Source organism: Meles meles, chromosome 17, assembly GCF_922984935.1.
Source record: "Meles meles chromosome 17, mMelMel3.1 paternal haplotype, whole genome shotgun sequence".
Lineage (NCBI taxonomy): Eukaryota > Metazoa > Chordata > Mammalia > Carnivora > Mustelidae > Meles > Meles meles.
Window position 1 is genome coordinate 12,202,376 of NC_060082.1, and position 26,905 is coordinate 12,229,280.

The 26,905-nt window shown below is 38.6% G+C and overlaps 1 protein-coding gene across 2 annotated transcripts in view; it reads left to right on the forward strand.

Annotated features, from left to right (window-relative positions):
* The window catches only part of EPRS1 (glutamyl-prolyl-tRNA synthetase 1), a 68,368-nt gene that overhangs the window by 34,554 nt on the left and 6,909 nt on the right, over window positions 1-26,905 (forward strand). For both annotated transcript variants that reach the window (XM_045982725.1, XM_045982726.1), the window contains 12 exons: window positions 4,733-5,086; window positions 13,769-13,996; window positions 15,211-15,473; window positions 17,508-17,559; window positions 18,041-18,250; window positions 18,616-18,688; window positions 19,953-20,032; window positions 20,273-20,374; window positions 21,106-21,261; window positions 21,746-21,943; window positions 22,336-22,509; window positions 26,245-26,405. In XM_045982725.1, the coding sequence (XP_045838681.1) occupies window positions 4,733-5,086; window positions 13,769-13,996; window positions 15,211-15,473; window positions 17,508-17,559; window positions 18,041-18,250; window positions 18,616-18,688; window positions 19,953-20,032; window positions 20,273-20,374; window positions 21,106-21,261; window positions 21,746-21,943; window positions 22,336-22,509; window positions 26,245-26,405 (2,051 nt within the window). The remainder of the gene's footprint in view (window positions 1-4,732; window positions 5,087-13,768; window positions 13,997-15,210; window positions 15,474-17,507; window positions 17,560-18,040; window positions 18,251-18,615; window positions 18,689-19,952; window positions 20,033-20,272; window positions 20,375-21,105; window positions 21,262-21,745; window positions 21,944-22,335; window positions 22,510-26,244; window positions 26,406-26,905) is intronic.

The following is a 26,905-nucleotide window of genomic DNA, read 5'->3' on the forward strand; positions in this document are numbered from 1 at the left end:
GTTTCTTATGCCATAGTTACTTGAAGAAATAATAGATGTAAGTGGAATAAAAGAGAAATTTTATTCTTAAAAGATTGTGTTCTCAAATTTAAATATTTTAATTATTTCATTCTAAAAGTGATACATGATTAAAAGAAAAAATAATACTTTATTTCTTTCCTGACTCTTATACGCGCCTTGGATGCTACAGTGCTAACTTCCTGTTCCATAGTGATTTTCCTGTGGTGTTTGATTTTAACATAGCAGCTGTGGAAATTTTAGTTTTGCAAAGGTAGGACATCATTGAAAGGAATGTAACATACTCTGATGTTAACATTGAGCCATCTTGAGCTTGTAGTACATGTAGTGTTTGACAGATGTTGGACATGTTGCTCTGTTTACCTCAAATACTTAAAATATTTTGTGGCGCCCCTATGAATTTCCTGTGGCACCCTGGAGCACCTTGATGCATAGTTTGGGATCCATGGGTGTTGGGTCTGCATTGACATTTTGGCAGGTGAATGGGAAGTAGGATTAGAAGATGTGTTAAGTGGTTAGGAAGCCGGAGGATGAGGGAAGGGAAGATACAAAGTAGGACATGAATTCAGGAAGTAGAATAAGTAAGACGGTAAGTCCTAGTTTTGTGTGATTGAATAGGTAAATAAAAAATAACCTGAGCTAGGGAAGATAGAAACACATAAGTTTATTAGATATGAATTTAGAACTCTTTACAATGGGAATGTCATAACTTGAGCTTTTAATTTACACACATTAAATACTGTGTGATCTCAGACAGAAGAAAATTAAAGGAAGAAAAGAATTTAAATAGAGCAGTTCTCAAACTTTTTAGTCTCAAGACCCTTACACTCTTTTTTTTTTATGATTTTGTTTATTAATAATTTGACAGAGATCACAAGTAGTCAAAGAGGCAGGTGGGGGGGGGGAGCGGGAAGCAGGCTCCCCACTGAGCAGAGATCCAGACCTGGGGCTCTATCCCAGGATCCGAGCCAAAGACACTTTAACCCACTGAACTACCCAGGCGCCCCAAGACCCTGTATCTTAAAAATGATTGAGGACCCTTTTTGTTTATGTGGGTTATATTTATCAGTATTTGGTATACTAAGAGTTGAAACTGACAAGTTTTTAAATTAAGGATTAATTTCTTTTATTTTACTTATTTATCTATCTACTTTTTACGAGAGAGGGTGCGAGAGAAAGAGATTGGCGTACAGAAGCCAGGGGCAGGAGAGAAGAGTGTCTTCAGCAGGCTCCACACCAGGCATGGAGCCCAATGTAAGACTTGATCTCACAACCCTGAGGTCATAACCTGAACCAAAATCAAGAGTTAAACAACTTAGACTTAAAACTTAAACCACCCTGCACCCTTATCAATTTGTTTTAAAATTAAAATGGCAATAATGAACCCAATTATATTTATATAAATATTGTTTTATGAAAAATAACTATTTTTTAAAAGTTTGAGTTAGAAGAATGCTGTGGTTTTGCACTTTTAAATATCTCTTTAAGATCTGACTTAGTAGCCTCCAAAAAATTGCACTGTATACTCATGGAAGACTGACTCAAAATGACAGATTACGTCTTAGTGTAGTAGAAAATAGCTGTGGCCTCCAGACCTCCTTTGAAAGGATCTCAGAAGTCCTCTGGGTTCTGTATGCCACACCTTGAGAACTGCTAGCGTATGTGCTGAAATAAGAGTGACGTGGGGAATGTGGCTACCTAGGCCCTTGTTGGTCCCAGTGTCCCCCAGTAAAATTTTGCGTATGCTATAAAGATGCTAGTGTAACGCTCTAAGTTTCTGTATTTATTTTCAAATTTTTATTTAAATTCTAGTTAGTTAACATATAGTGTAATACGGGTTTCAGAAATTTGTGTATTCTTGAGAAACTTCGTTCTGTAAAGCGGCATACTAAGAATGACAGGGCTGGTTTATTAGGAAAAATAGGCTTGGGGCAAAACACTAAGAACCTGTGCTCTCCTATAGCGTCAGTCAAGTGTTAGCTGGTTGGCAGTCACCAGAGGCCTCGTTGGACATCCACGGTGGCTCACTCATGGGTGGCAGTTGATGCTGACTGTTGGCCAGGAAAGGGGAAATGTTGCACAAAGTAGCTACAAGTGACCTCTTTAGCGTGATAGTATCAGGGTAGTGAGACTTTGTAGGACAACTCAGGGCTCCGGAAGTGAGTGGGAGACATGGTGGAAGCAGCATTGCCTTCTATGTTTTAACCTTAAAAATCTCACATAGTGTCATTTCTGCCATGCTCTTGGTCCAAACACTCATAATCTTGCCCATATTCAAGTGGGGGGTATAGACCCCACCTCTTGATGGACGGAGTGTCAGAAAGTTTGTGGATATGTTTTGGAACCTGCACAAATCCTAAGAGAAGTTCAAGTGCACTTGACTAGCGTTGGTATCCAACACTGCCTGGCAGCCTTAAGCCTTAGCATTAACGCTCTCTCCTTTGATATGTAGGTCTTTGAGGGTGTTTTTCTCTAATAGAGAGCAGGACCATCAGAACTGGAGTCTGACTCAGCGTGGATCCTGCCTCATCTCTTTTTTAAAGCCCAGGAGGCTAGCTCTTTGAAATTCCTTCATCTGCACTTGTACCTTCATTAGATGGCTTAATGTTATGGGAAACAGTGTTTTTAAAGTACCACCTTCACTCAAGGAAGCCGCTCCTCTTTTTTTTTAAAAAAGGAAGAGAGCGCAGGCCGGGGGGACGACAGATAATGCAGACTTCCTGTGAGCATGAAGCCTGGCATGGGCCTTGATCCCTGAATCCTGGGATCATGACCTGAGCTGAAGGCAGCTGCTTAACTGACTGAGCCACCTGGGTGCCCCAAGGAAGGCATTTCTAAAGCTTTCTCTTTTAATTGTGAGAAAGCTTTTAGCTGTATGCTTCTTTGACATCAAATATTAACATTCTGGCAGAAACCGCCACAAGGTGGTGTGATTTTTCAGTGTTACCCTAATACCTTAATAGTGTTTCCCTGTTTACTAGGCCTGAATGAGTCCTTTCAGGTTATCAAAAATAAGTATAGCAGAACAGAATGTATATATTTTTGATACAGAATGACTATTCTTGCTTTATTGTATAATATTTTGCATTTATATGTGCATATTAACATTTATGGTTGTATATTTTAAGGGAGTAATTTCCAGTATATGTGGGGTTTTTTTAAAAGATTTTATTTACTTATTTTTTAATAATCTCTACACTCAGTATGGGGTTTAAACTCACAATCCTGAGACTAAGGGTCACATGCTCTACCAAGTGAGCTAGCAAACCTATGTGGGGTTTTTTTTTTAATATTTTATTTATTTATTTGACAGAGATCACAAGTAGGCAAAGAGGCAGATAGGCATAGAGAGAGAGGGGGAAGCAGGCTCCCCGCTGAGCAGAGAGCCCTATGCAGGCCGGATCCCAGGACCCTGAGATCATGACCTGAGCAGAAGGCAGAGGCTTAACCAACTGAGCCACCCAGGTGCCCCCTATGTGGTTTTCAACTTGCATGTTTCCTTTAGAAACCCCGATGTAAAATGCAAGTCTGATGTAGCTTGACCTGCTCCTTAGCTATCCAGGTAAAGATATCTGAAAGACAATTCAGAGTGCTGGGTCTGGGATCGGGACAGTTCAAGTAGAGATAAAACATTCTGGAGTTAATATATATGACTCATGGATATGGATTAAGCAGAAGACCATTAAAGAAAAAAATCATGGGGAAGGTATGATGTGAGCTGGGTTTTAAATTTGGAAGCTTTTCAGTAGGGTGGAAAGCTTTCTAGGCAGAAGGAAAGCATGACATTGAGAATAAAAAATAGCATAGTTACTCACTATCCAGAGATCATTTTAGTTTATGTATCTCTAGGTTTATTGCATATATGTATATATAATCATATGCCTGGAAATACATAATTTTTTGTTTAAGATTTTATTTATTTATTTATTTGACAGAGATCACAGGTAGGCAGAGAGAGAGTGAGAGGAGGAAGCAGGCTCCCTGCTAAGCAGAGAGCCCGATGCAGGGCTTGATCCCAGGACCCTGAGATCATGACCTGAGCCGAAGGCAGAGGCTTTAACCCACTGAGCCACCCAGGTGACCCTGGAAATATATAATTTTATACAAAATATAAAATTTTATACTATGGAATTGTTCCATAGTGAGGAGTTAAAATTGTATCACAGTATTTTATGGAGGTCTTGCTTTGTCATCAATCTAGATGTTATCTCTTAAAAAATTAATAATTCCTAAAACTTATTGATACTTTTCCCAGCATTTGTAACTAAAAGCTTTAAACAGATTTATTACCTTTTATTTTCCCATCATACTGATGGGTCCATTATAGTTACTTTTCTTTTATAGTTAAAATCAGAAACAGCTTATGGAACTAATTTAAGGTTGCACAGCTAGTATGTGGTGAAACAATGATTTATTTTCAGATCTTTTGGATGTGTCAGTTTTAATCCACTAATCGTAAGGATTTAGCTGATTTTCAGTTTTTTACTCTGATAAAAATGCTTTAGTACATAACCATGTACCTCTATGCTTGTTTACTTCTGTCATTTTTCATTAGGATAAATTTTTAGGAATGAGATTATTTACTTAGCCTTTTTAAGGGATCAAAATTTAGTTTTTAGCATGAAATGTTGTATGACAGACAGTTTGATACAATTTTGTGAGAGGACATTTAACATGAATTAATTTTTTCTCTTTTGGTTTTCTGCCTCTGTAGCCGACTACTCCTCTTAAGGAAAGACCAGATCCTTTGGATAATACCTGTGCTCCGTCTGAGGATTTTTTGGTCCTTTACAACAGAGTGGCTGCTCAAGGGGATGTGGTTCGTGAATTAAAAGCCAAGAAAGCAGCAAAGGAAGATATAGATGCTGCTGTAAAACAGCTTTTGGCATTGAAAGCTGAATATAAAGAGAAAACTGGCCAGGAATATAAACCTGGAAACCCTCCTGCAATGGTACAGAATGTTTCCTCTGGGTCATCAGCGAGTGTTGTGGAAACTAAATCTCTCTACGATGAAGTCGCTGCACAAGGGGAGGTGGTTCGGAAACTGAAAGCTGAAAAAGCCCCCAAGGTCAGTGTGCTGGAACAGGGCGAGACAACACTGGGAGGGAGTGCGTGTATTCAGCCGGTTTAGGGTGGCTGTAGTCCCGTCTTTTTTTTTTTTTTTTTTAATTAATTAATTTATTTTTTCAGCGTAACAGTATTCATTGTTTTTGCACAACACCGTGTGCTCCATGCAATATGTGCCCTCCCTATTACCCACCACCTGGTTCCCCCAACCTCCCACCCCCGCCCCTTCAAAACCCTCAGGTTGTTTTTCAGAGTCCATAGTCTCTTATGGTTCGCCTCCCCTTCCAATTTCCCTCAACTTCTTCTCCTCTCCATCTCCCGATGTCCTCCATGTCATTTGTTATGCTCCACAAATAAGTGAAACTATATGATACTTGACTCTCTCTGCTTGTGTAGTCCCGTCTTTTAAGACATACTGTTTATAGACTGCTTGAATATTTTGGCAGAGCAATCCATCATTACTGGTACCTGCTATGTGCCAAGCTCTGAAAATACTAACAAGCAGCTCACCGTCTAGTGTGGGAGTGGGTGTCAGGGAGGAGATATGCACACTCTGATCCACGTGATGGACTGTAATCCTGTCTTGTGTGATGTGTAAATTGTTCTCAGAAGCACTTGTGGTTGTAAGTGGCAGGGAAGGAGGAAACTGTTCATAAGGGATATTTAAAGTAGTCCTGAGATAGAGGAAGCCCTTTATGTGTGAACAAAATTCAGAGAAGGTGTAAGGAGAGATCCATGGTTCTTAGCTTCATTTTACATCAGAATTCTAGAGAGCTTGCTAAAACACAGATTTCAGGGTCCTACCTCTAAAACTTCTTCAGTAAGTCTGGAATATGGAGAGAATATGAATTTGTAGAAGGTTGTCTAGGAGAAGCTGGTGCTGCTGGCTTGGGGCCCAGTGTGGAAGACAAGCAGTGGCAGGGCAGAGAGGTATGAAGGTTCAAGGTATATTCAAAGAGTAATAGGTCGTCAGGACATTTTTGACCAGTGACCATTTCCAGGTCTTCGTAGGGGAACCCTCAAGTGATACAAATTTTTAACTAAAGTATAGATTTTATTCTTGTTTTAATTATGTCTTTATGCCAAACATTTAGCACACAGAGCGTGGAGTAGGATTGTTTGTTGTAAGAGACAAAAGGAATAGCATCTGTGATAAAGATCATATATATATATTCTTTTTAATTTTAAAGTTTTTATTTATTTTAGAGAAAGAGCACGCATGGTGGGACAGAGGCAGTGACGGAGGGACAGGGACAAACAGATTCCCGCTGAACTCAGAGCCTCATGTGGGGCTCAACCCCACAACCCTGAAATCATGACCTGAGCCTGGAACCAAGAGTCAGACCTTCACCAACTGAGCCACCCAGGCTTCCTGAGAATGGTCATATTTAGTAATCAAGATGTATAGTACTGTTCAAACAGTAGTGTAGTTCTAAAACATGACCAAATGGATAGTGCTATAACTGGATATAATTCAGTCACTCATAAGCTTCCAAAAATTACAGACTCTGGGCTGACATGAACATAGAGCGGTATGGTGAACCCTTGGACTTGACTTCGGTGACTAGGAGAGATTTGTTCTTTTCAGGGGATCTACTCTCCCTTCAGCATCCTGGGCTTTGGTTGGAGAAGAATGGAGTAAGGAGGTTACAATTTCCTCATCTCATTAACAGGTTGCTAGGCATCTGACTGGGAACTGTGCCCACAAGATTCTTTCATGGACATTTGACCTCTGTTGAAGAGAGAACATGCTTTGGGGGGATTTGGGGGTTTTATTCCAGAAGTTAATATTTTTCTCTCCCTTGTGCGGTGTGGAGAAATCTTTTTTCTCTTTAGTGAGCCTGTTGGAAGTCCTGCAGAGCTATGATGATCTTCAAATAGCTCTGCTTCTAGGAATAAAGCCTGCAGCTTAGGATGTAAATCCTTGATATTTCCTGTCCTTTGGCATGATTAAGAGTATTTTTCACTCTGTAGATCAGACACAAGCTATGGACCCTTTTTATTTGAGGGGAAAGGCTTTGGTCTTTAAATTCCTTCATTCTGAGTGGGGTACATTGAGATTCTGTGCTGATTCTTGGTGAAAAAATTACATGTGGGGTACTAACAGCAGCAACCATTACACTCAGAGCCGCGGCCAACTACACCTCCTGTCTCATTGGGTTAATGGATTATATCCTGCTTCCCTGGAATAGCATGGTCAAGCTTATGAAAAGTCAGCCCGTGGGTTAAAAAATCTACATTTCTCTGGTCATTAGGCAGCTACTTTTATTAGGTACTGTTTGATCATGATAAATGTGATACTGAAGTGAATCTGACTTGAACCTACATTTACTGAATGCTTACAGTGTACCATATCTGTGTTTCAGAATACTGCTGACATTTTGTTTCTTCTCTGAATGCTAAGAGTAGTAAGTAATGTTCTCTCCTGGGGCGCCTGGGTGGCTCAGTGGGTTAAGGCCTCTGCCTTTGACTCAGGTCATGATCCCAGGGTCCTGGGATCGAGCCCTGCATCAGGATCTCAAAAAGCGGGGAGCCTGCTTCCCCCTCTCCCTCTGTCTGCCTCTCTGCCTCCTTGTGATCTCTGTCTGTGTCAATAAATAAATAAATCTAAAAAAAAAAAAAAAATAGTGCTCTTTCCTGTTCTAGAGAATCAACCCAGTGACTAGGAACAGAAGTCTTTTTTAAACTACATCTGGCACCATGTACTATATACACTGTTACCTGTTTTTGCATTTAATCCTCACAATAGCCATGTTCAATAATGTTCAAATAATACTTTTTTAAAAGATTTTATTTATTTATTAGAGAGCACAGAGGGAGAGTGAGAGGAGAACCTGACTCCCCACTGAGCATGGAGCCCAAAGTGGGGTTCGATCCCAAGACCCTGAGGTCATGACCCAAGCTGAAGGCAGACACTTAACTGATTAAGCCACCCAAGCACTCAGTACTTCTTTTTATATTTGTTGTTTTTAGTATCCAGTGAGAAACTGAATATGAAAGTAATTTTCTGAAGTTTACAAAGCCTAGATTCTAATTTTGCCATCAGATTCCCAAGTTATTTCTCACTGGAGGTGATGGTTGTGGGGCATTGCATTATGAACACCAGAGGGTTATGTTTTTTTGTTTTGTTTTGTTTTTTATTATTTATTTGACAGACAGAGATCACAGGTAGACAGAGAGATAGGCAGGGAGAGAGGAGGAACCAGGCTGCTTGCCAAGCAAAGAGCCCGATGCGGGGCTTGATCCCAGGACCCTGGGACCATGACCTGAGCCGAAGGCAGAGGCTTTAACCCACTGAGCCACCCAGGTGCCCCGAGGGTTATGTTTTTACTAGTTTATTAATGTATTAAACAAGTCTGTGCTTATTTTATATTAACGATTTATCTAAACCTCTTAACCATTGTATTTCCTGCAAAAGTAGTTCTCTTATGTCATGTTCAGTTGTAAAGAAGGTGATCAGCTGAGAATTTATAGTTCCAGGCTTTGATTAGAATTTTTCCTTTTCTATTTGTCCATTCTTCTGTCCTTCTCCCTGCCTCCCTCCTGCTTCAGGATCAGATAGTAATTCTGTGTAGAATTTCTGAGCATAAAGGCGGAGTATAAGCAGAGACAGGCGAGGAGGGAAAACGTGGTGGTCTACCTTCAGTTTCTCCTTCAAGTCCACTTCTTCTGCTCCTCTTTCCTTTTCCTCTTGCTGGGTAGGTTGTTGCAAAACAGGGGATCAGGCAGATAGAGTTGAGAGTTGCTTATCTGAGAATACACCAAAGATAAAATAATTCTGAATGCTGAGTTACTTTAAAAATTGAAGTCACTTTTCAGATTTGGAATATCAACTTTTAAAGTTCAAAAGCTATGGCTTCAAAAAATAAAACTTTGATTTTGAATACATTTCTCTGATTTTAAGTCTAAGTGAATACAGTTTAACTTGAAATTTTAGTATTGCTTTCTCGAAATGGGAGTCAAAAAATGGTAAATTAAGGGTTTTATGGAATATAACACTTCAAATTCTGGGACCAGGTTTGGCAAACCGTGGTCTGCCCCTGTGTTTTGTATGCACAATTTTATTGGGATACAACCGCACTTCATAGTTTACGTATTATCTAAGGCTCTTTTTGTGCTGTAACTGCTGAGTTGAGTAATTAGACTCACAAAGCCTACAATATTTTTTATGAGGCCCTGGCCCTTTATTGGAAAAGTCAGCTGACCCATCCCCTATAGGACAGAGACTTAAAGACATCTGTAGTAATGACTTTCTTTTTTTCTTTTCTTTTTTTTTTTTTTAAGGTTTATTTGTTTATTTGACAGACAGAGATCACAAGTAGGCAGAGAGGCAGGCAGAGAGAGGGGAGGAAGCAGGCCTCTGGCTGAGCAGAGAGCCCGATGCAGGGCTCGATCCCAGGACCCTGGGATCATGACCTGAGTGGAAGGTGGAGGCTTTAACTCACTGAGCCACCCAGGCACCCCTAGTAATGACTTTCCTAATTGAAGTAATAAATGGCAGCAAAATCAAATGATTATTATGTTAAATAGAAGCAGTAATTCACAGTTGTTCCGTCCTGGCATTAGCAGCCTCTTTGTGTCAGAGTCCGTCTGTGTGGCTGGGTGCTGGTCACTGTACTTCTGCAGTTGGAGCATTTGATTTGTGGCGTGTTGTGTTTAATGCCCTCAATAATTCAGCTTAAATATTCTGCCAATCTCTGCCCCTTTATATTTTACACCACTGTTCTTGATTTTGAAAATCCAAATCACAGCTTATCAGGAGAGGAAACACGTTGTTATACCTCTTTGGCAAATAGGCTGTTCTAGAAAACCTCTGTCCCTCACTCCCACCCCAAATACCGTTGATTCTAAGGCCAAAAAATAAAGATTGCAGGGGGGAGAAAATGAGAAGACACAAACCGATCCTTTCCCTTAATAGATTTAGAGCTTCTTGTTTGGAATTTTTGTGTAACGAGTTTTTGCTATATCTCTATTTGGTGTTTAACACAAGCTTGCTTTGCTCTGAGAAGGTATAAATCCATCCATCTTGTAAGACAAGCTATTTCACAAGACTGACTACAGTTTAGGGATCTTCTAGGAAAATCTGAGGAGTTTGTATTGATTGGTGTCAGGGAAAAGTAGTGGATACATTGTGGTCTAGGTAAATGAACCCATAGCTGAACTGAAAAATGGAAGAGCAGATGTTCCAGCTCAGAATGACTCCAGAGTCCGGGCACTCTGCTGTGCTGGACTGGCTCCTGGGACTGAGATTCAGGATTGGGCTGTGCCGTACAGGATTAGGCATTTAAGCTGAGTAGAGATTTCTGACCAGTTGACTTAGTAAAACCCCAAACACCTTGTTTTGAAAACCCGTGAACTTTTAGTTTACTAAATCTCCTAGCTGACTTTTTTATATGATACAAGCTCATTACTCTCTGTCCCCAACTTGGGAGAATTCCCTCTTTGGGTTGTTACTCATCTCCCATCCCCTCTGAGGGAGAAGCTCATGGGGAATGGCCATCACTCATGTGTGCAGGTGTCCATTTCTGGGATGGGTTAAAAAGGAGCAAAAGGTGGGGGAACATCCATAGAGTTGGGAAAAATAGATGAAGTCGGAAATACAGATTTTTTTTAAAAGGTTGTTTTCATTGATAATTGAGGTGCTCAGACCTTTCCGTTCTTACATTTAAAATGGTATTGTTTAGGTTTTCTTCTTAAAGTTTTTCCTTCCCCACAGAGAAATGTTTCCATCTAGTGTGTGCTGCATAAATAGCAGTTGGGCACTTGTTCTAGGTGTAACCAGGTGAGTTCTCTGCCATCCTCAGTCCTGTTCCCAGGTCACGTGTACCTTCTCAAATTCCCATCTTAAACTCTCACTGAAGTGGTTTTTTGATAGGCTGATTCCTTTCTCATTCATTTGCATCAACAATTATTTATCGAAATCTTTTCATGTTGTATTGGCCATGTTAGATACGTTTGAAACAGTTTTGTCCATTAAGAACTTAAGATTTGGGGCGCCTGAGTGGCTCAGTGAGTTAAGCCTCTGCCTTCAGCTCAGGTCATGATCTCAGGGTCCTGGGATTGAGCCCCACATCGGGCTCTCTGCTCAGCAGGGAGCCTGCTTTCCCCCTCCCCCTCTGCCTGCCGCTCTGCCTACTTGTGATCTGTCAAATAAATAAAATCTCTAAAAAAAAAAGAATTTAAGATTTGTCAGCACCTGCTTGTAGGCTTCTGCTGTTTAATCTTTTATTTAGTAGTACCATCCTGTTTTTCTTTGTGAATGTCTTTTATTCCGGAAAATTAGAGTATTAAAAGAGATTATTTTTTCCTCATTCGACAAGACATTGTTAAGAATCAAAGACCTCTTTTAAAAATGCAGTTTTCATGGCATGTTAGCAGGAGTCGATCATAGACTCTAGAATAAACCCTAGATTAAATCCTGGCTCTCCTGCCATTTACCGTGTAGCTTTGGGTAATGTACTTCATCTTATGTCCAAGCTATGCCTCTTCTATACAGTGAGTCAGGGTTGTTTTAAAAATAAAATGATTCACGTAAAGCACTTAGCATAGTGTCCAGCACAGAATAAATAAATGGGCCATAAAATAATAGTGATAGGGTTTTTTTTTGTATTGATAATGCTAATTCTTTTTTTTTTTTTAAAGATTTTTTTATTTATTCATTTGACAGAGAGAGAGATCACAAAGTAGAGAGGTAGGCAGAGAGAGAGAGAGAGAGAAGCAGGCTCCCTGCGGAGCAGAGAGCCCGATGCGGGGCTCGATCCCAGGACCCTGAGATCATGACCTGAGCCGAAGGCAGCGGCTTAATCCACTGAGCCACCCAGGTGCCCCGATAATGCTAATTCTAATTCATGACTCTTTAGATACCTTCTAAATCATCGGAGAAGACTGCATAGAGAGCAGTATTGTTTCACTGTTTTGAAAAATAACTGAATAGATAACTTAGTAATCACACTGTTCCATTTCTCAGTTGGAGAAAATATAAGTATATATAATTTTAAATGATAATTTAGTAGTAAAGTGATTTGTCCATTTTAATTTGCTTCTTTATAATATCTTGAATTGTAATCTTGCCAAAGGTTTTTTTCTTCCTGAACTGTGTGTCACCTGACTTCAGACTCTGGTCAACACTTGCTTACAGGTTAAATGGAACTTCTTTCTAAGGCCTCTTCTTGTAGAAATAGTTGCAGGAAAGTCCCTTAACTTTCTTCCCATTTTCTTTCTTTTAGCTGGTGGAAGTTTATTTTTCCTTGATTCCTATAATTCTGATTAATTGTGTCTTATTCCTTAGGAGTTGAAAGGAATATGTTGTTGTGAAAATGCTTTTAATTCTAAAGTCAGTGTAAACAGGAGACAGGTCAGGGGTATAAATCAGGCAAGCTTCTCTTTGTGTGATTTCTCCTCTCACATTTATCCCCCTGTGGTACCTGGGTGACAGACTCTACTTCTGTAGGCAGCAAAACACATTGTATCATAAATTATCGGAACAAGGAAATGTTACTTGTTGATCCATAGATGCAAGTTCTTAGAAGGTAGACCAGTGCTTCTGCACACCTCGGACCCCACTGTAGTATTCTTCCTGGCTTCTGTTGCGTTGCTCTTTGATGTTTGGAGCGCTGTTACAATGTCGTGATGAAACTTGGAAACTAAGGTAATTGAGAAGTGATTGAGAAGTACTTTTTCTCTCTCTGATTGGTGAGATGGCTTTTCAGTGGTATAGATAGTACTGCCATTCAGGTAAAGTGTCCAGCCTGTGTTCTTTGCCTGCATTTTTGTCCTCCTCTGCTAGAATCATAAGTATCTCATTTCATTATTTTTCATTATGATTACATTGAAGTATCAGAGGATGATGTATATATGTTAATGTCTAATTAAAACCACAGCATACGGGAGTGCCTGCGTAGCTCAGTTGGTTAAGCGTATGACTCTTGGTTTCAGTTCAGGTCAGGATCTTAGGGTCATGAGATCCATCCCTTGTTGGGCACCGCGCTGAGCAGGGAGTCTGCTTCTCTACCACCCTCTCTCCTTCCGCCCCTCCCCCTGTTCACACACAGCCTCTCTCTCTCTCTCTCTCTCTCTCAAATACATAAATCTTTAAACACACACACACACACACACACACACACACTCTCAATATACCTTCTCGTTTTATTTTAAATTTTTAAAAGAATAATGTAACTATTCTTTAGTTAGGCCCAAACTGTGGTTTGTTTGTTTTGTGCTGTGTTTAGTGTTTATTTAGTAGGCTAATGAAAATAAGGTTTGTATAGCAAAGCCATTGAGCTGATCTTTATTCTGATTTTGTAATTTCTGACTCCCCTATTTATAGACGCAGGGCTTAGACAGTTTGCTTGGATATCCTATTATTTGTTTGTTGCCGGTTTGCTTGGATATCCTATTATTTATTTGTCTGTTTACATATGTAAAATGCGAAGTTACAGTACTATATGTATATGTGTTTATGTTTATTTTTATGGTTTGTATATAGGATTATAATGTGGTTTATATTTTTAACTTTTTTTTAAACTTTGATCTGTTATTTTATAATTGAATTCCTTTGTTGCTTGGTTTTCTCCATGATGATTATTTATAGAATACCTTGGTGGCAATTAATGATTTTTGATAATCATTGAAATTTTCAGAAATTTTGAAGTTTTAAATAATTGTTTTTTGTCTTTTATCTCAGGCTAAAATAAACGAAGCCGTAGAATGCTTACTCTCTCTGAAAGCTCAGTATAAAGAAAAAACTGGAAAGGAGTACATTCCCGGTCAGCCTCCATTATCTCAAAGTTCAGACTCAACCAACAGCTCTGAGCATAGCAGTCCAGAAACACCAGAAGCCAAAGTACTTTTTGACAAAGTAGCTTCTCAAGGAGAAGTTGTTCGAAAACTTAAAGCTGAAAAGGCCTCTAAGGTTAGTGTGGTATTTTGTTTGTATTTTTGTTTTTCACATTACAGGCTACTTTCCTTTCCCAGAACACTTTCTGGCCAATCAAATCTAAGTTCTGCTCGTATGTTTCAGTTCTCAGCCTTTGTCTTGGGTATTAGAGAAGGCTTCACTGATTGCTTCTCTCCCCGTCTGTGTTTGACCAGACATTCTCATAAAACTCTGCCTTCTCTGACATTATACTTAAACACTGTGTTTTAGCTGTTGGTTAAATAGTCTGCTTCTTTTTCTTCTGTGAGACCCTAGAGGACAGGGACTTAGACCCCAGCAGTGCCTGGCTCACCGTAGGCCTTTGGCGCATGCTCTTTGTTTTACTCATTCACCTGGAGCTGAGTCAGTTTCAAATGCACGTGTTACTTTGAACTCTGGTGTAGTCTGTGCTAATTATATTTTCTTCATAGGAGTAGGATTTTTTGGTACAGATTTGTGAATGGAAAACAGTATGTCATTACAGGTTTTAAAGTTTATAACCAGTAATGTAGAAACTTGGTTGCTGTCAGCTTTGTGATTATGAAATGTTGAATGAATGTAGCGTAATGGCTCCTAACTTAAATTGCGGTGGGATACATGTTACACTAGAGCTTCCTGGTAGAACTTCCGGTGACAGTGGAAGTGTTCTGTCGCAGTTCTGTCCCGTCCCGCAGTCACTAGCTACATGTCACCACTGAAGACTTGAAATGTTGTGACTGAGTAACTGAGTTTTTAATTATATTTAATTTAATTTTTTTATATTTTTATTAACATATAATGTATTATTTGCCCCAGGGGTACAGGTCTGTGAATCATCAGGCTTACACACTTCACAGCACTCACCCTCCCCAAAGTCCATACCCCAACCACCCTATTGCTACGCCCCCACACCCCAGCAACCCTCAGTTTGTTTTGTGAGATTAAGAGTCTCTTATTTTCTTGAATTTAAATAGCCAAATGTGGCCAGTGGCTCCCGTTCAGACAGTGCAGTTATAGTACTGTTTTTTCAGTCCCTCTATATAATTCTGTCCCTGTTTGTTGTATTTTTTTGTTTCCAGTCGTTAGTATATTTAATGTTCTCTATTTTTACCACATTCGCTTCTGCCTTCACTTATGTTTTCAAATCTGTTTAGGAAGCTTTGGTCATTGGTGCTTAGACAGTGACTTGAATTAAATATTGTCTTCTCTTTTCCTCTTTTGTTAAACTGAAGGATCAGGTAGATTCAGCTGTACAAGAACTCCTTCAGCTGAAAGCACAATACAAATCTCTGACGGGAGTCGAGTATAAGCCTGTCTCTGCCACTGGGGCTGAGGACAAAGATAAGAAAAAGAAAGAAAAAGAAAATAAGTCTGAAAAGCAGAATAAGCCTCAGAAGCAAAGTGATGGTCAAAAGAAAGACTCCTTTAAAAGTCAAGGAAGTGGACTGTCGTCTAGCGGAGCAGGAGAAGGGCAGGGGCCTAAGAAACAGACCAGGTAATGGACCGTGGAAGCTGCGTTCCAAGTGAAGCCACTGTGAAGGAATTCAACCCAGAATTTTTTTTTTTTTTTTTTTTTTTAAGATTTTGGTTAGTTTGCCTGTCATATGAAGTTGGAGGATGCTGTTTATTTAGGTAACAAGTTTGTTTGCTTGGTGCAGGACTCTCAGAATATCAAAAGTTTGGTGAAGTCTCACTCCTTTGCCTATATCCCATCTTCCCAGTTTCTCCTAGCGCCATCTTGAATCGGTAACCACAGCTAGTTTCTTCCGTAACCACTGAGAGATCTTCATTTGGCTACACAAGTGAGAACAAATATGTATAAATATTCCCTCTTTCCTCCCACTTAACACAGTTGGTAGCCTGACAATACTCATCGTCTTACACCTTAAGCAAATTTTTCAGATGAAAATCTTTTTTTGTTTTTAAAGATCTATTTTATTTATTTGATAGAGAGATCACAAGTAGGCAGAGAGGCAGGCAGAGAGAGAGGGGGAAGCAGGCTCCCCTCTGGGCAGAGAGCCCGATGCGGGGCTCGGTCCCAGGACCCTGAGATCATGACCTGAGCCAAGGGCAGAGGCTCAACCCACTGAGCCACCCAGGCGCCCCCAGATGAAAATCTTTTATGTTGACTAAGTGACAACTTCATTCTTAATAGGATTTTGAGTTAAATAGGGTAGGTATGGAACAGAGCCGTTTTAAAAGACAAAACAGAGGAATAGATGATGTTTTAGTATGTTCCAGTTTGTATGAATAACGTGATGCCTCTGTCCATAATCCCCAGGACAGAATTAGAGTGAACTGCGTTCTAGCTTCCTTCAGTGGCTCAGTAAAAAGAAAAAGCTATCATTAGCAACTGCTGTTGTGAGTTTTTGTTGTTTTTTTTTTTTTTAAAGATTTTATTTATTTATTTGACAGAGATTATAGGTAGAGAGGCAGGCAGAGAGAGAGGAAGGGAAGCAGGCTCCCCACTGAGCAGAGAGCCCGATGCAGCGCTTGATTCCAGGACCCTGGGATCATGATCTGAGCTGAAGGAGGCTTTAACCCACTGAGCCACCCAGGCGCCCCAAATTATTATTATTTTTTTTTTTTTGCGAGATCCTTTGGTTTTAGATTTGTTTAGCTGATTTTAAAATTCTGCCTCTTAACTCTCACGTCATACATGCAACTTCTCCTTAAAGAGAATATAACAGTTGTTTTTCATGCATTTGACTGAGTGATCAGACTTACAGATCCTAGAATAATAGAGGACAGAACACGAACTTCTCATTTTTTATCTCTGAAAAGACCAGGTTTCACAGAGGCATCTTGTTGAGCCATGTCAAAGTGAAACAGTGGAGAAATCAGCTTTAAATACATTAAAATTTTAAGCCAATAAAGCCTTGTTTGTAAACTCTAAAACAGGACTAATGGGTGATTTTTTTCTATGTGGATCATAAGACCACAGTTCTTGAATAATTACTGGTTTCAAGGAAAGGATCATCTTCTAGAATAGTTTTTTTATTGCAGATCTAACTTATTTTGCATCTGTCTCTGTAGCTTTTACTTACTGCAATTAAAAGAAAAAATTTGTAGACTCTGTAAGGATTATCTCTACCTATGTATGCACACATATACACACAGCTGTTTTCATTACTTTTTATGTGTTACTGTCAGTGGGCAGCGATCATGTTAATTACAAATTTTTCTGGATTGATTTGGGAAAAGAGTCTTTTTAGTGAGAGAATTCTATGTGATACTATTTTTATTACAAATACATTACCTTATAAAGAACTTTGTGGAAAGAGATGTCTGCATTAAAATCATAGCTTTTGCTAGCTTAACTTTCCTAGTTCTTTGTGGGCAGTATCTTACCACCTCTTTAAGAGATTAAAAATGTTATCTTGGGCATGAATATACAAGAGAGATAAATATGGAAATAACTCATATTGAAGAAAACTGTTTCTGTTTTGAACTTCAGAAGTTTGTTTCCATTCAGCCTAAAAGCAGTTGATGAATGAAGAGATTCATATTTTATTTTTCATATCTGTAGGTTGGGTCTAGAGGCAAAAAAAGAAGAAAACCTTGCAGATTGGTATTCTCAAGTGAGTATGCATTCAGTTTGTTTTCATATTATAAATTTCTCAAAGACTACTTTGTATTTAGATTCTTGAAGTCCAGACACAAAGTAATGTACGAAGTCATGAATAATCTATAGTATATACTATATATAGTACAGCCATTTAACCTGTCAAGTTTTCAGAGCATGTTCACATCAAGCAGTGAATTAAGATGTAGCCCTTCGAGATAGTCATTATTCTATTTTTTTTTTCTTAAATGGTGAGGTAAAGGGGTTAATCCGAAGTCACAAAGGTAGTAAACAGCAGAAGCAAGATTAGAATTCAAGTCTTAAGGTTTTAGGGTTGGTGTTTCTCGCTATAGAAAAGGCCATTTCACACGCACATTAAGGGAATGTACCAACAGTGGAAGCCTCCAGATTTGAAGCTTGGTTATCATTCACTTGGCACTTGTATTATAATTTTGGTTTAATTTAGGCTTCAAAGACTATATTTTTCTTTTAAAAAGGTCATCACAAAGTCAGAACTGATTGAATACTATGATGTAAGTGGCTGCTATATTCTTCGTCCCTGGGCGTATTCCATTTGGGAATCCATCAAGGACTTTTTTGATGCTGAGATCAAGAAACTTGGTGTTGAAAACTGCTATTTCCCCATGTTTGTGTCTCAAGGTGCATTAGAGAAAGAGAAGACTCATATTGCTGACTTTGCCCCTGAGGTAAGTTAGTTTGCTTTATTTTTGCGGTTTTCTCTCGTAAACTAGAAAAGTATATTTTCAATTCACACTTGAACAGGAATTTAGATGTCAAGACCAATTTAGAGAACTATAAAGCCATTAGAAATGTATATATATTTGTTCCTTCAGGGCAAGTTATGATTCTGTTAGTTACATTGACTGATTGGCTCTTTCTTTTTGCTAAATATTTATAAGGACAGTATGTATCTACTTTTCTTACCAGAAAAAGCAGCAATTACTTAACTTGCCTTACTGTAGCAAAAATTGAAATAGATTTGCCTGTATTTATGCTGTTTCTCTGAAGTGCTGTTTAAAAAAATGTATGGAAAATGATTTTATCTTACCAGGTTGCTTGGGTTACAAGATCTGGCAAAACAGAGTTGGCAGAACCAATTGCTGTTCGTCCCACTAGTGAAACAGGTGAGCATGGGCCTTGGGGCATAGAGTGCTCACCGGGACACCCCAGATGACTCCTAGAGTTGCCTCAGTGCTGATTTTGTGACATTTATGATCCTCCTTGACAGTGACCCAGTTTAACAAATGTTAATAAAGATGAATATAGACTGAAGTTGCGTAGAATTTTATTGCCAGTGCAGTAAAAGTTGCAGAGCTCTTTACTAGAATAAAGTTTGTTGTTGTTGTTGTTTTAAAGACACTTTGATCATTTTTTATTTGCTGTAATTTTTCAGAATTTTACAGGACTTATTCTTGGAATAATTTTAATTCTTGGAATTGATTAAAAGTTTGCCAACCCTGATGTTTTATGCCATATTTTCTTACAGATTTTGTTAGTCATTTTAATATGACATTTATATTTGAATAGGGTTTTTATAGGTTACTAAGTGATTTCATTTATATATTGTATTCTTAGTGAGTGAGAAAAGTCGAGGTAGTGATTGTAATCTCCATTTTGCAGGTGAAGAAAAGGTCTCGGCGAGGTTTTGGGGTTTGTTACTGTTTTCCAAAGTGATTATCCATCTTTAGAATGAAGGATTCTTTGCTCTTTACTTCATACTTCTGGTGATACTCTCATATATTGTTGTAAGGATGCGTTATTGAAATAATGACACCAGCTGTTTTCTGGTTGGCAGAGTGTTTAGTAATTCTAGTCAAGAGCAGGCCGTGATAAGACAGACACCTTCATTTAAATTGACAGTTCTTGGCAATAGCTTTCATACTCCGGATAGATGCATTGGACAGATTTAATCTGAATTCTAGTTCTAACAGATAATTGTTCTGGATTCAGCAAGTTACTTAACCTCTCTGTGCTCAGATTCCGCATCTTGGGTACTAAGATCATGATACCGACTTTGTGGATTGAACGCGGCAACTGAACGGCATTGTAGGTGTGAAGAACTTCACAGACAGCATGGTGTATGCTGTAAGCTCCACTTAGTGTTTTTGAAAATAAAATCGCTGAAAAGCAGTGAAATTAAATGTGAAGTATAAATTTCAATGTGAAAAACAAAATAAGGTCAGGTTTAAGGTAGATTTATTTCCTTGACTAATCCACTTTATGAAATAACGTAACCGTTCACTTGCCATTACAAACATTGGAAACGCATTTACACCAACAGAGCATTTTAACTTCTATTCACTGTGTTACTCGTGTAGCTCTTACCAGCCTTCAAAGAGAAAAAAAGCCTGCAATGACTAACCACCTGTATTTTCTTTATCTTCCCAGTCATGTATCCTGCATATGCAAAGTGGGTGCAGTCACACAGAGACCTGCCCATCCGACTCAATCAGTGGTGTAATGTGGTGGTAGGTACATACTCTTTCTTACGCTCTTTCATTACTCTTCCTACTCAGTTTCGTTCTGTTTTTTGAAATGCACATTTTATTTTTCCTTATTTTTATATTCAAAGGATTGACAGAATGGAAGCATTTTTTAATCACAGTTATGGATTACAATTATGATTTCTGGTTACTTGCCACATTAAATTGTTAATAAAAATGGAAAAGCTTTCCATAATGATCAAATTGTGTTCTTGCCTCTTCCAGCGTTGGGAATTCAAACATCCTCAGCCTTTCCTACGCACTCGTGAATTCCTTTGGCAGGAAGGGCACAGTGCATTTGCTACCTTTGAAGAAGCGGCAGAAGAGGTATAAAAAGTTGTCTTCCATATTAATTATGTTCCATTTCTTTCTCCAAGCTGTGCTTTATTCCCCCAACTCTTAAGTAATGCAGTGTTACTGCTTACATAATAATCATTTAATAAATAATTCTAAATTAAAATTTAATCTGATCCGAAAATAACTTTAAAAGATAATTTCCTGATATAATTATTTTGATACTTAAAATTTGTGTACCACCTGTTAAAAGAAAGACACAAGTTAATACAGATGTACACAGGCTTAAGAAACTGCTTTAATGAAATTTTATTAGAAAATGTGCTGTTTTAAATTTTCAGATGAAAATATTTTTGGACTTCCCTGTATGGAGGAAATTATAATCCCAGGGTGAAATTAATTATTCTTCAGAAGACTTTCATCCTGGTTCTCTCTCTCTCACTCACACACACACACACACACACACACACACACACACACTAGCCTGGTTACACACACATATATTTGTATCTTTCATAAACATTTTTTAAATTATATTCTAAATTTATGAACATTTTTAAAAAGTTACTAAACTTCTTCCACGTTACTTTGTTGAATGTCTTCCTTAGTAAATACACACTGGCTGCTTTAACCTTTCCATAAGAAAAGGTTTTCATTGTTTCATGTATTTTCCACCACAGTTTTAAATAGTATAGCTTTATAGATCTGTAAGAAACAAATACACCATAAATTGGAACACTTTCATGTTTAAAATATTGTTACAGGTCTTGGAGATACTTGACTTATATGCCCAGGTATACGAAGAACTCCTGGCAATTCCTGTTGTAAAAGGCAGAAAGACTGAAAAGGAGAAATTTGCAGGAGGAGATTATACAACTACCTTAGAAGTGTTTATATCCGCTAGTGGAAGAGCCATCCAGGTACCTGCAAAATGCTGCATGGGGTTCATGGGTGACTGTAAGCATAGCCTGTGGGCGATCCAAAAGACTTCTGTCACCAGAGAAGGGGACTCTTTCCAAAAAAAACACCTGTGTATTTTGTGTGCTTTCCAGACCATGTTATAATTTCAGGCTTAACTGTTCCATTCTTACAAATCTCTAAGGTCAATTAATTGAAGGCTTGTATTGTGAATTACCAAAGCATGGATTCTTTTTTAACGTTTGTAGTTGAAGTTATTCCTACAAAAGGGGCTGCTCACAGCAGTACCCTTCTGTACTTTTTTTTTCCTTTTTGACTAATCCTGGTCTTTTTTTGTATGATTTATGCTGTAAAAACTTAATATATAAAAAAAGTCAAGGAATGTAAAACATGTCTAGAGACATTTTAAGGTGTATGATCTTACAGAAATCATTTTCAAAGGCATAATTAGTTACTAAAATTAACGCTTCTATTTCTTTGTTTTAGGGAGCAACATCACATCATTTAGGGCAGAATTTTTCCAGAATGTTTGAAATTGTTTTTGAAGATCCAAAGACACCAGGAGAGAAGCAGTTTGCTTATCAGAACTCCTGGGGCCTGACCACTCGAACTATTGGTGTTATGACCATGGTTCATGGAGACAACATGGGCTTAGTATTACCACCCCGTGTAGCTTCTGTTCAGGTAAGGAAAGTATTTCTGTTTATCACTCTTTCTATAAAATACAGTCTGGACCTTAGTATTGTGTAACTGTGTGTATCATTTCTGTTACTGTTTTTTTGCTTTTTAAATTTTTAGCTGCTTTTTATACAAAACTTGCTTAGAAATCTTTTTTTTGAAATGATTCATAAGCTTAATGAGATATAGTAGGTCAAATAAGATGCAGTTAGCATAGACAAGTAATGTGCACTGGTTGGTAGACATTCCATGGAGATTAAAAATCACACAAGTTGATCTGTGTTAAAAATTACACAGGCCCCAGTAGGTTTTGATTCCTGGGTATCATGCAGCAGCCTGACCACATTACTTTGTATGCTGTTTCTTTGTATAAATTTGTGCTCTTGCTCTGGTTCTAGGTGATGGTTATTCCTTGTGGCATTACAAATGTGCTTTCTGAAGAAGACAGAGAGGCTCTGATTGCAAAATGCAATGATTATCGAAGGCGGTTACTCAGTGTTAATATTAGAGTCAGAGTTGACTTGCGAGATAACTACTCTCCAGGTTGGAAGTTCAATCACTGGGAGCTCAAGGTAAATTCTTCAGTTACATCTTTTACTTCCATACTCCCAATTTGGGATTAAATTTTCTTTTTAACATATGTTTCTATGAAATGTAAGGTTTTCTCATTACTTTTCTCTACTTGGGTAATTGTGAATTTTTTTCTTTTTCACTTAATTTTCATGAAGTCCAGATCTTTATAATAGTGTTTTATATATATGCATATATATATATGTATATATGTGTGTGTGTGTGTATATATATATATGTATATATATATATAATAAAGTTTATATATTTGCTAAATTTAAAATCTTTTTTCCAGAAGCTTATTTTTATTATGTTAAAATTAAAATGATCTTGAAGACCTTGTATATGATTAATAAACCTCATAGGGTTGTTACACTAAAATGTTTATACCAGGAATTCATATAAGTAAGCTGTTTAAATAGTAAGACTATCAGAGTAATGGTGCATGGTCATCACCTTGCTGTCATTGTTAACAGCTGATCAGTAAAACATCAGAAAGTAATACCATATTTGGTTTTTTACACCATTCTGTCTCACACCCATTTGTTGATCTTTATTTCATATATTCAAGGCTAAATTCTGATTTAATGTTTTCTTTAAGATTTTGTAAATATTATTTATTTATTTATTTGACAGGCAGAAATCACAAGTTTCCCTGCTGAGCAGAGAGCCTGATGCGGGGCTTGATCCCAGGACTCTGGGATCATGACCTGAGCTGAAGGCAGAGGCTTTAACCCACTCAGCCACCCAGGCGCCCCTTAATGTTAATATAAATTTCATTTATTGCATATCATCATTAGTAGATGATCTATATTTTTAATAACATTTTTCAAACTTCTGGAATTTAATTTTTTTCATAAGCTTTAACAAGGGAATCTTACTAGAGGAGCAGAATTTCTAAACTCACATTATAGGAGATAGAGGAGAAGATGTAGTGCTCCTGCAGCTCCAAGCTGATTCCAAGTATGGAGGCTCAGCAGCGTTGGGATTATTCAGTATGAACACATACAGGCTTCCCACAGTTGCTGGTATTTATACAACTGTTTGTTTTAATTGGCCCCTAAGGTAAATCTTCGGTGCTAAAAATTAGTTGTGCTGATTTTGTTTCTCTTCTGTATAATACATTTTTCCTTTACTTACTCACCTACCTTTAATGAAGACTTTAAAGATAAATGTTTTCTTACATACTTGCCTTTCAATTACAGTACCTTGTGCTTGCTCAGAAAGAGTAGTGTGTGATGCCAGCAGCAGCTGGTCTGAGCCCCTGTGTCCTTGCCTGAGGTTCCAGATGTTGAAGGAGAAACATATTCTTTTGTTACCGGCTGGAGTGAAAGAGGGAAAGGCATCCATCCATGTACAATTCTCCCTTCTGTCTTCCTCCTCTTCCTTTTCACTTCTCCCTCTAGGACTGACTTGACTTTGTCACTGTCACTCTTCTTTTTAGTACCATGATGAACCTATACTGTGAAGGAGATTCTGGGTGTGAGTAGGCTTTGCTACAGCTTTTGTCTGCAGTTCTCAGGAAAGAGTACAGAACCTCTAAATTCTAAACTTGATGCCCAAGACTAAAGAACAGTGAGAGGGGTCACTAGTTAGTGAAAAGTACTCATGGCATTTCTTAATGCCATTTTCTCTCCATTCAGTCCAAGAATTCCTGAGAAAAGAAAATAGTTTTGGAAGATCTAGATTTGTATTCATTTGATAGTGATGAACTTTGTACAGTGAGGCAGTTTGGGGGTGGGATGAGATGTGTATGTAGTGGGAGACTCAGTTTCATTACTGGGGTATATGGTGTAGTTACCAGACTAGAACCCAGGGACTGCCACAACTTCTTCATACCTCTTCCACATTATGAAAGTTGAAAGGGGAAAATAATGAATGAATTAACTACTTTTCTTTTTACTGTGTTGGATGACTAAGATAATTTTGTGTTGCTATTGAAAAGAAAAACAATCCGTTATGAGTAAATTCATAACATTTTACTTAGAAAAAATGGCCCGCAGAATATATGCCTCCGCTGTGATTTGGCCTCAGATAATCTTTCTGGCCATTGCCTCCCACTCCCCTGTGTGAGTGCCCTGCTTATCCCCCATGGCCTCTGTCACTCGGTGCCAGGTTATTCTCACGCCAAGATGCCCTCTCACCCAACTCAGGCTTTGACGCCCTGCTCTGAGCTACTCTTCTCATCCAGCACAGGACCCTGTTGTCATGTCAATTTAGTTTCCGTTACTGAGGAGAAGTTCCTTAACCTTTCTCTGTCATTCACAACATGGGCATTTTTTGTGGATAGAGGTTAATTTTTTTATAGAATGTTCCTCAGTTTTGATGAAATTACTCATTAATTTTTACCTTCTAGTAACTTTCCTTCTCTTTCAGCTGAGGATAGTCTCCTACTTGTGATTTTCTGTACTGATTATTTGTGTGCATGCCGTATTTACCTGGGAGAACATGAAGCTCCTTGAGGACAGTATCTGTTTCTTATTCCTCTTGTAAATCTCATTGCACTTAACCCTGTTACACATGCATACATTAGGTGAAAAAAGGAAGACAATAAAACAATACTCAGCATACAATAATTTGTTCTATGGTATTCATTGTTTTATAAAATAAGTCTTCTTTAAAGATAAATCTTTTTTTTTTTTTTTTTTTTTGAATAACATTTAAAATTTTCCTTTGACTTTGATTTAGGAGACTGCCATCAGCTAAACTAACTTAAATTCGAAACCCCAGATTAGTTTTAGAGGATCCTTTGCTCAGGAGAAAAATGTTTAAAAGACCCACTGTTTAAATGTTTAGAAAATTTACTGTTTATCCTAAAAATAAGGTCTCTCTGGGTCTTAATTCCCCTCCTGGAGCATTCATAAGGGTTGAACATTCACAGGCTTAAACTTGCATATAGTCATTAAGCTCCTTGTAAAATCCAAAGGGAATAGGGGAATGGTTCCCAGAGTGCAGTCCCAGCCTCACTTGAGAACTTGTTAGAAATATGAATCTTGGGGCGCCTGGGTGGCTCAGTGGGTTAAAGCGTCTGCCTTTGGCTCAGGTCGTGATCTCAGGGTCCTGGGTTCAAGCCCCACATCGGGCTCTGCTCAGCAGGGAGCCTGCTTCCCTTCCTGTCTCTCTGCTTGCCTCCCTGCCTACTTGTGATCTGTCTGTCAGATAAATAAATAACAATCTTTAAAAAAAAAAGAAGTATGAATCTTTAGGCCCCATTCCTGGACCTTCTGTAATAAGAAATTCAGGGGGCGGAGCCCAGCAATCCTTGCTTTAACAAGCCCCTTCACGCTGCGTGCTGGAGTATCTGGAGCTAAGACGTAACCACACCATTGTGCCTTGAATGAGTCACAGACGTGCCAGGTGTACTGATCAGCGACTTGGGGCAGCCTTAAGTTCAAGAAGTCCTCTCTGTTTACCACCTTGTATGCCCTACAGATGCAAATTTCTGTGCGTGCTTTTATGGGAGAAGAGGTAGGAATATTGATCTAGACAGCACTACCATGTTTCTCAACTCTTAGCTCAAAACTGGTTGGGGAGTACATTTTTTTCCTTAGGTTTATACATTCTTATTAGAAGAGATTTCTGTAGTGTCTCAGGATTACTGCCTGCTGTTTTTACTGTTTGCTTGTGCCTTTGATTTTTGGGTTTTTATGATTTGTAGGAGATAAAGCCATGAAATATTCTGTGTCTTCAAGAAGAGACAGGCATGTATCATTTTAACTGCCTTCTTTGTTTTCTAGGGAGTTCCCATCAGACTTGAAGTTGGGCCACGTGACATGAAGAGCTGCCAGTTTGTAGCTGTCAGACGAGATACTGGAGAAAAGCTGACAGTGGCTGATAATGAGGCTGAGACTAAACTTCACGCTCTTTTGGAAGACATCCATGTGAACCTTTTTACAAGGTTAGGTCCTTAGGATTGCTTTTGTCTCTGATCTTGAAACCCTGTTCAGCTTTTGAGAGCTGTACTGAGGAATTTTGTGAGTGTCCCGACTGGAAGTCATCTTTCCCTCTGAGCTCCCAGAGTTCTTAATTTGCCTCTCTTGTGTTTTTGACCTGTATCATAACGATTTTTCCGAGGGCTTTCTGCATCCTGCTAGGTTTGCAGTGCTGGCCTGGCTGTCTCGTGGACTAATTTGGGTTGACTTCAAATTGAGGCTTTTTAAGTATAAATTTGAGGGATTAAGGCATTGATTCTCACCTGTGGGTACACATTAGTAGCACCCAGGAAGCTTCAAAAATAGCAGCGCATAGATCCCTCCCCAGAGATGGTAATTTAGTTAGTCGAGGGTGAGTGCGGCAGCTGCAGTATTAAAAGCTCCCCGTGTGATTATGACGTGTAGCCAAGGAAAAGAACGGTTTGACTGGTATTGGAGATCTGGGGTGAAAGGAAGCTTCAGGGCT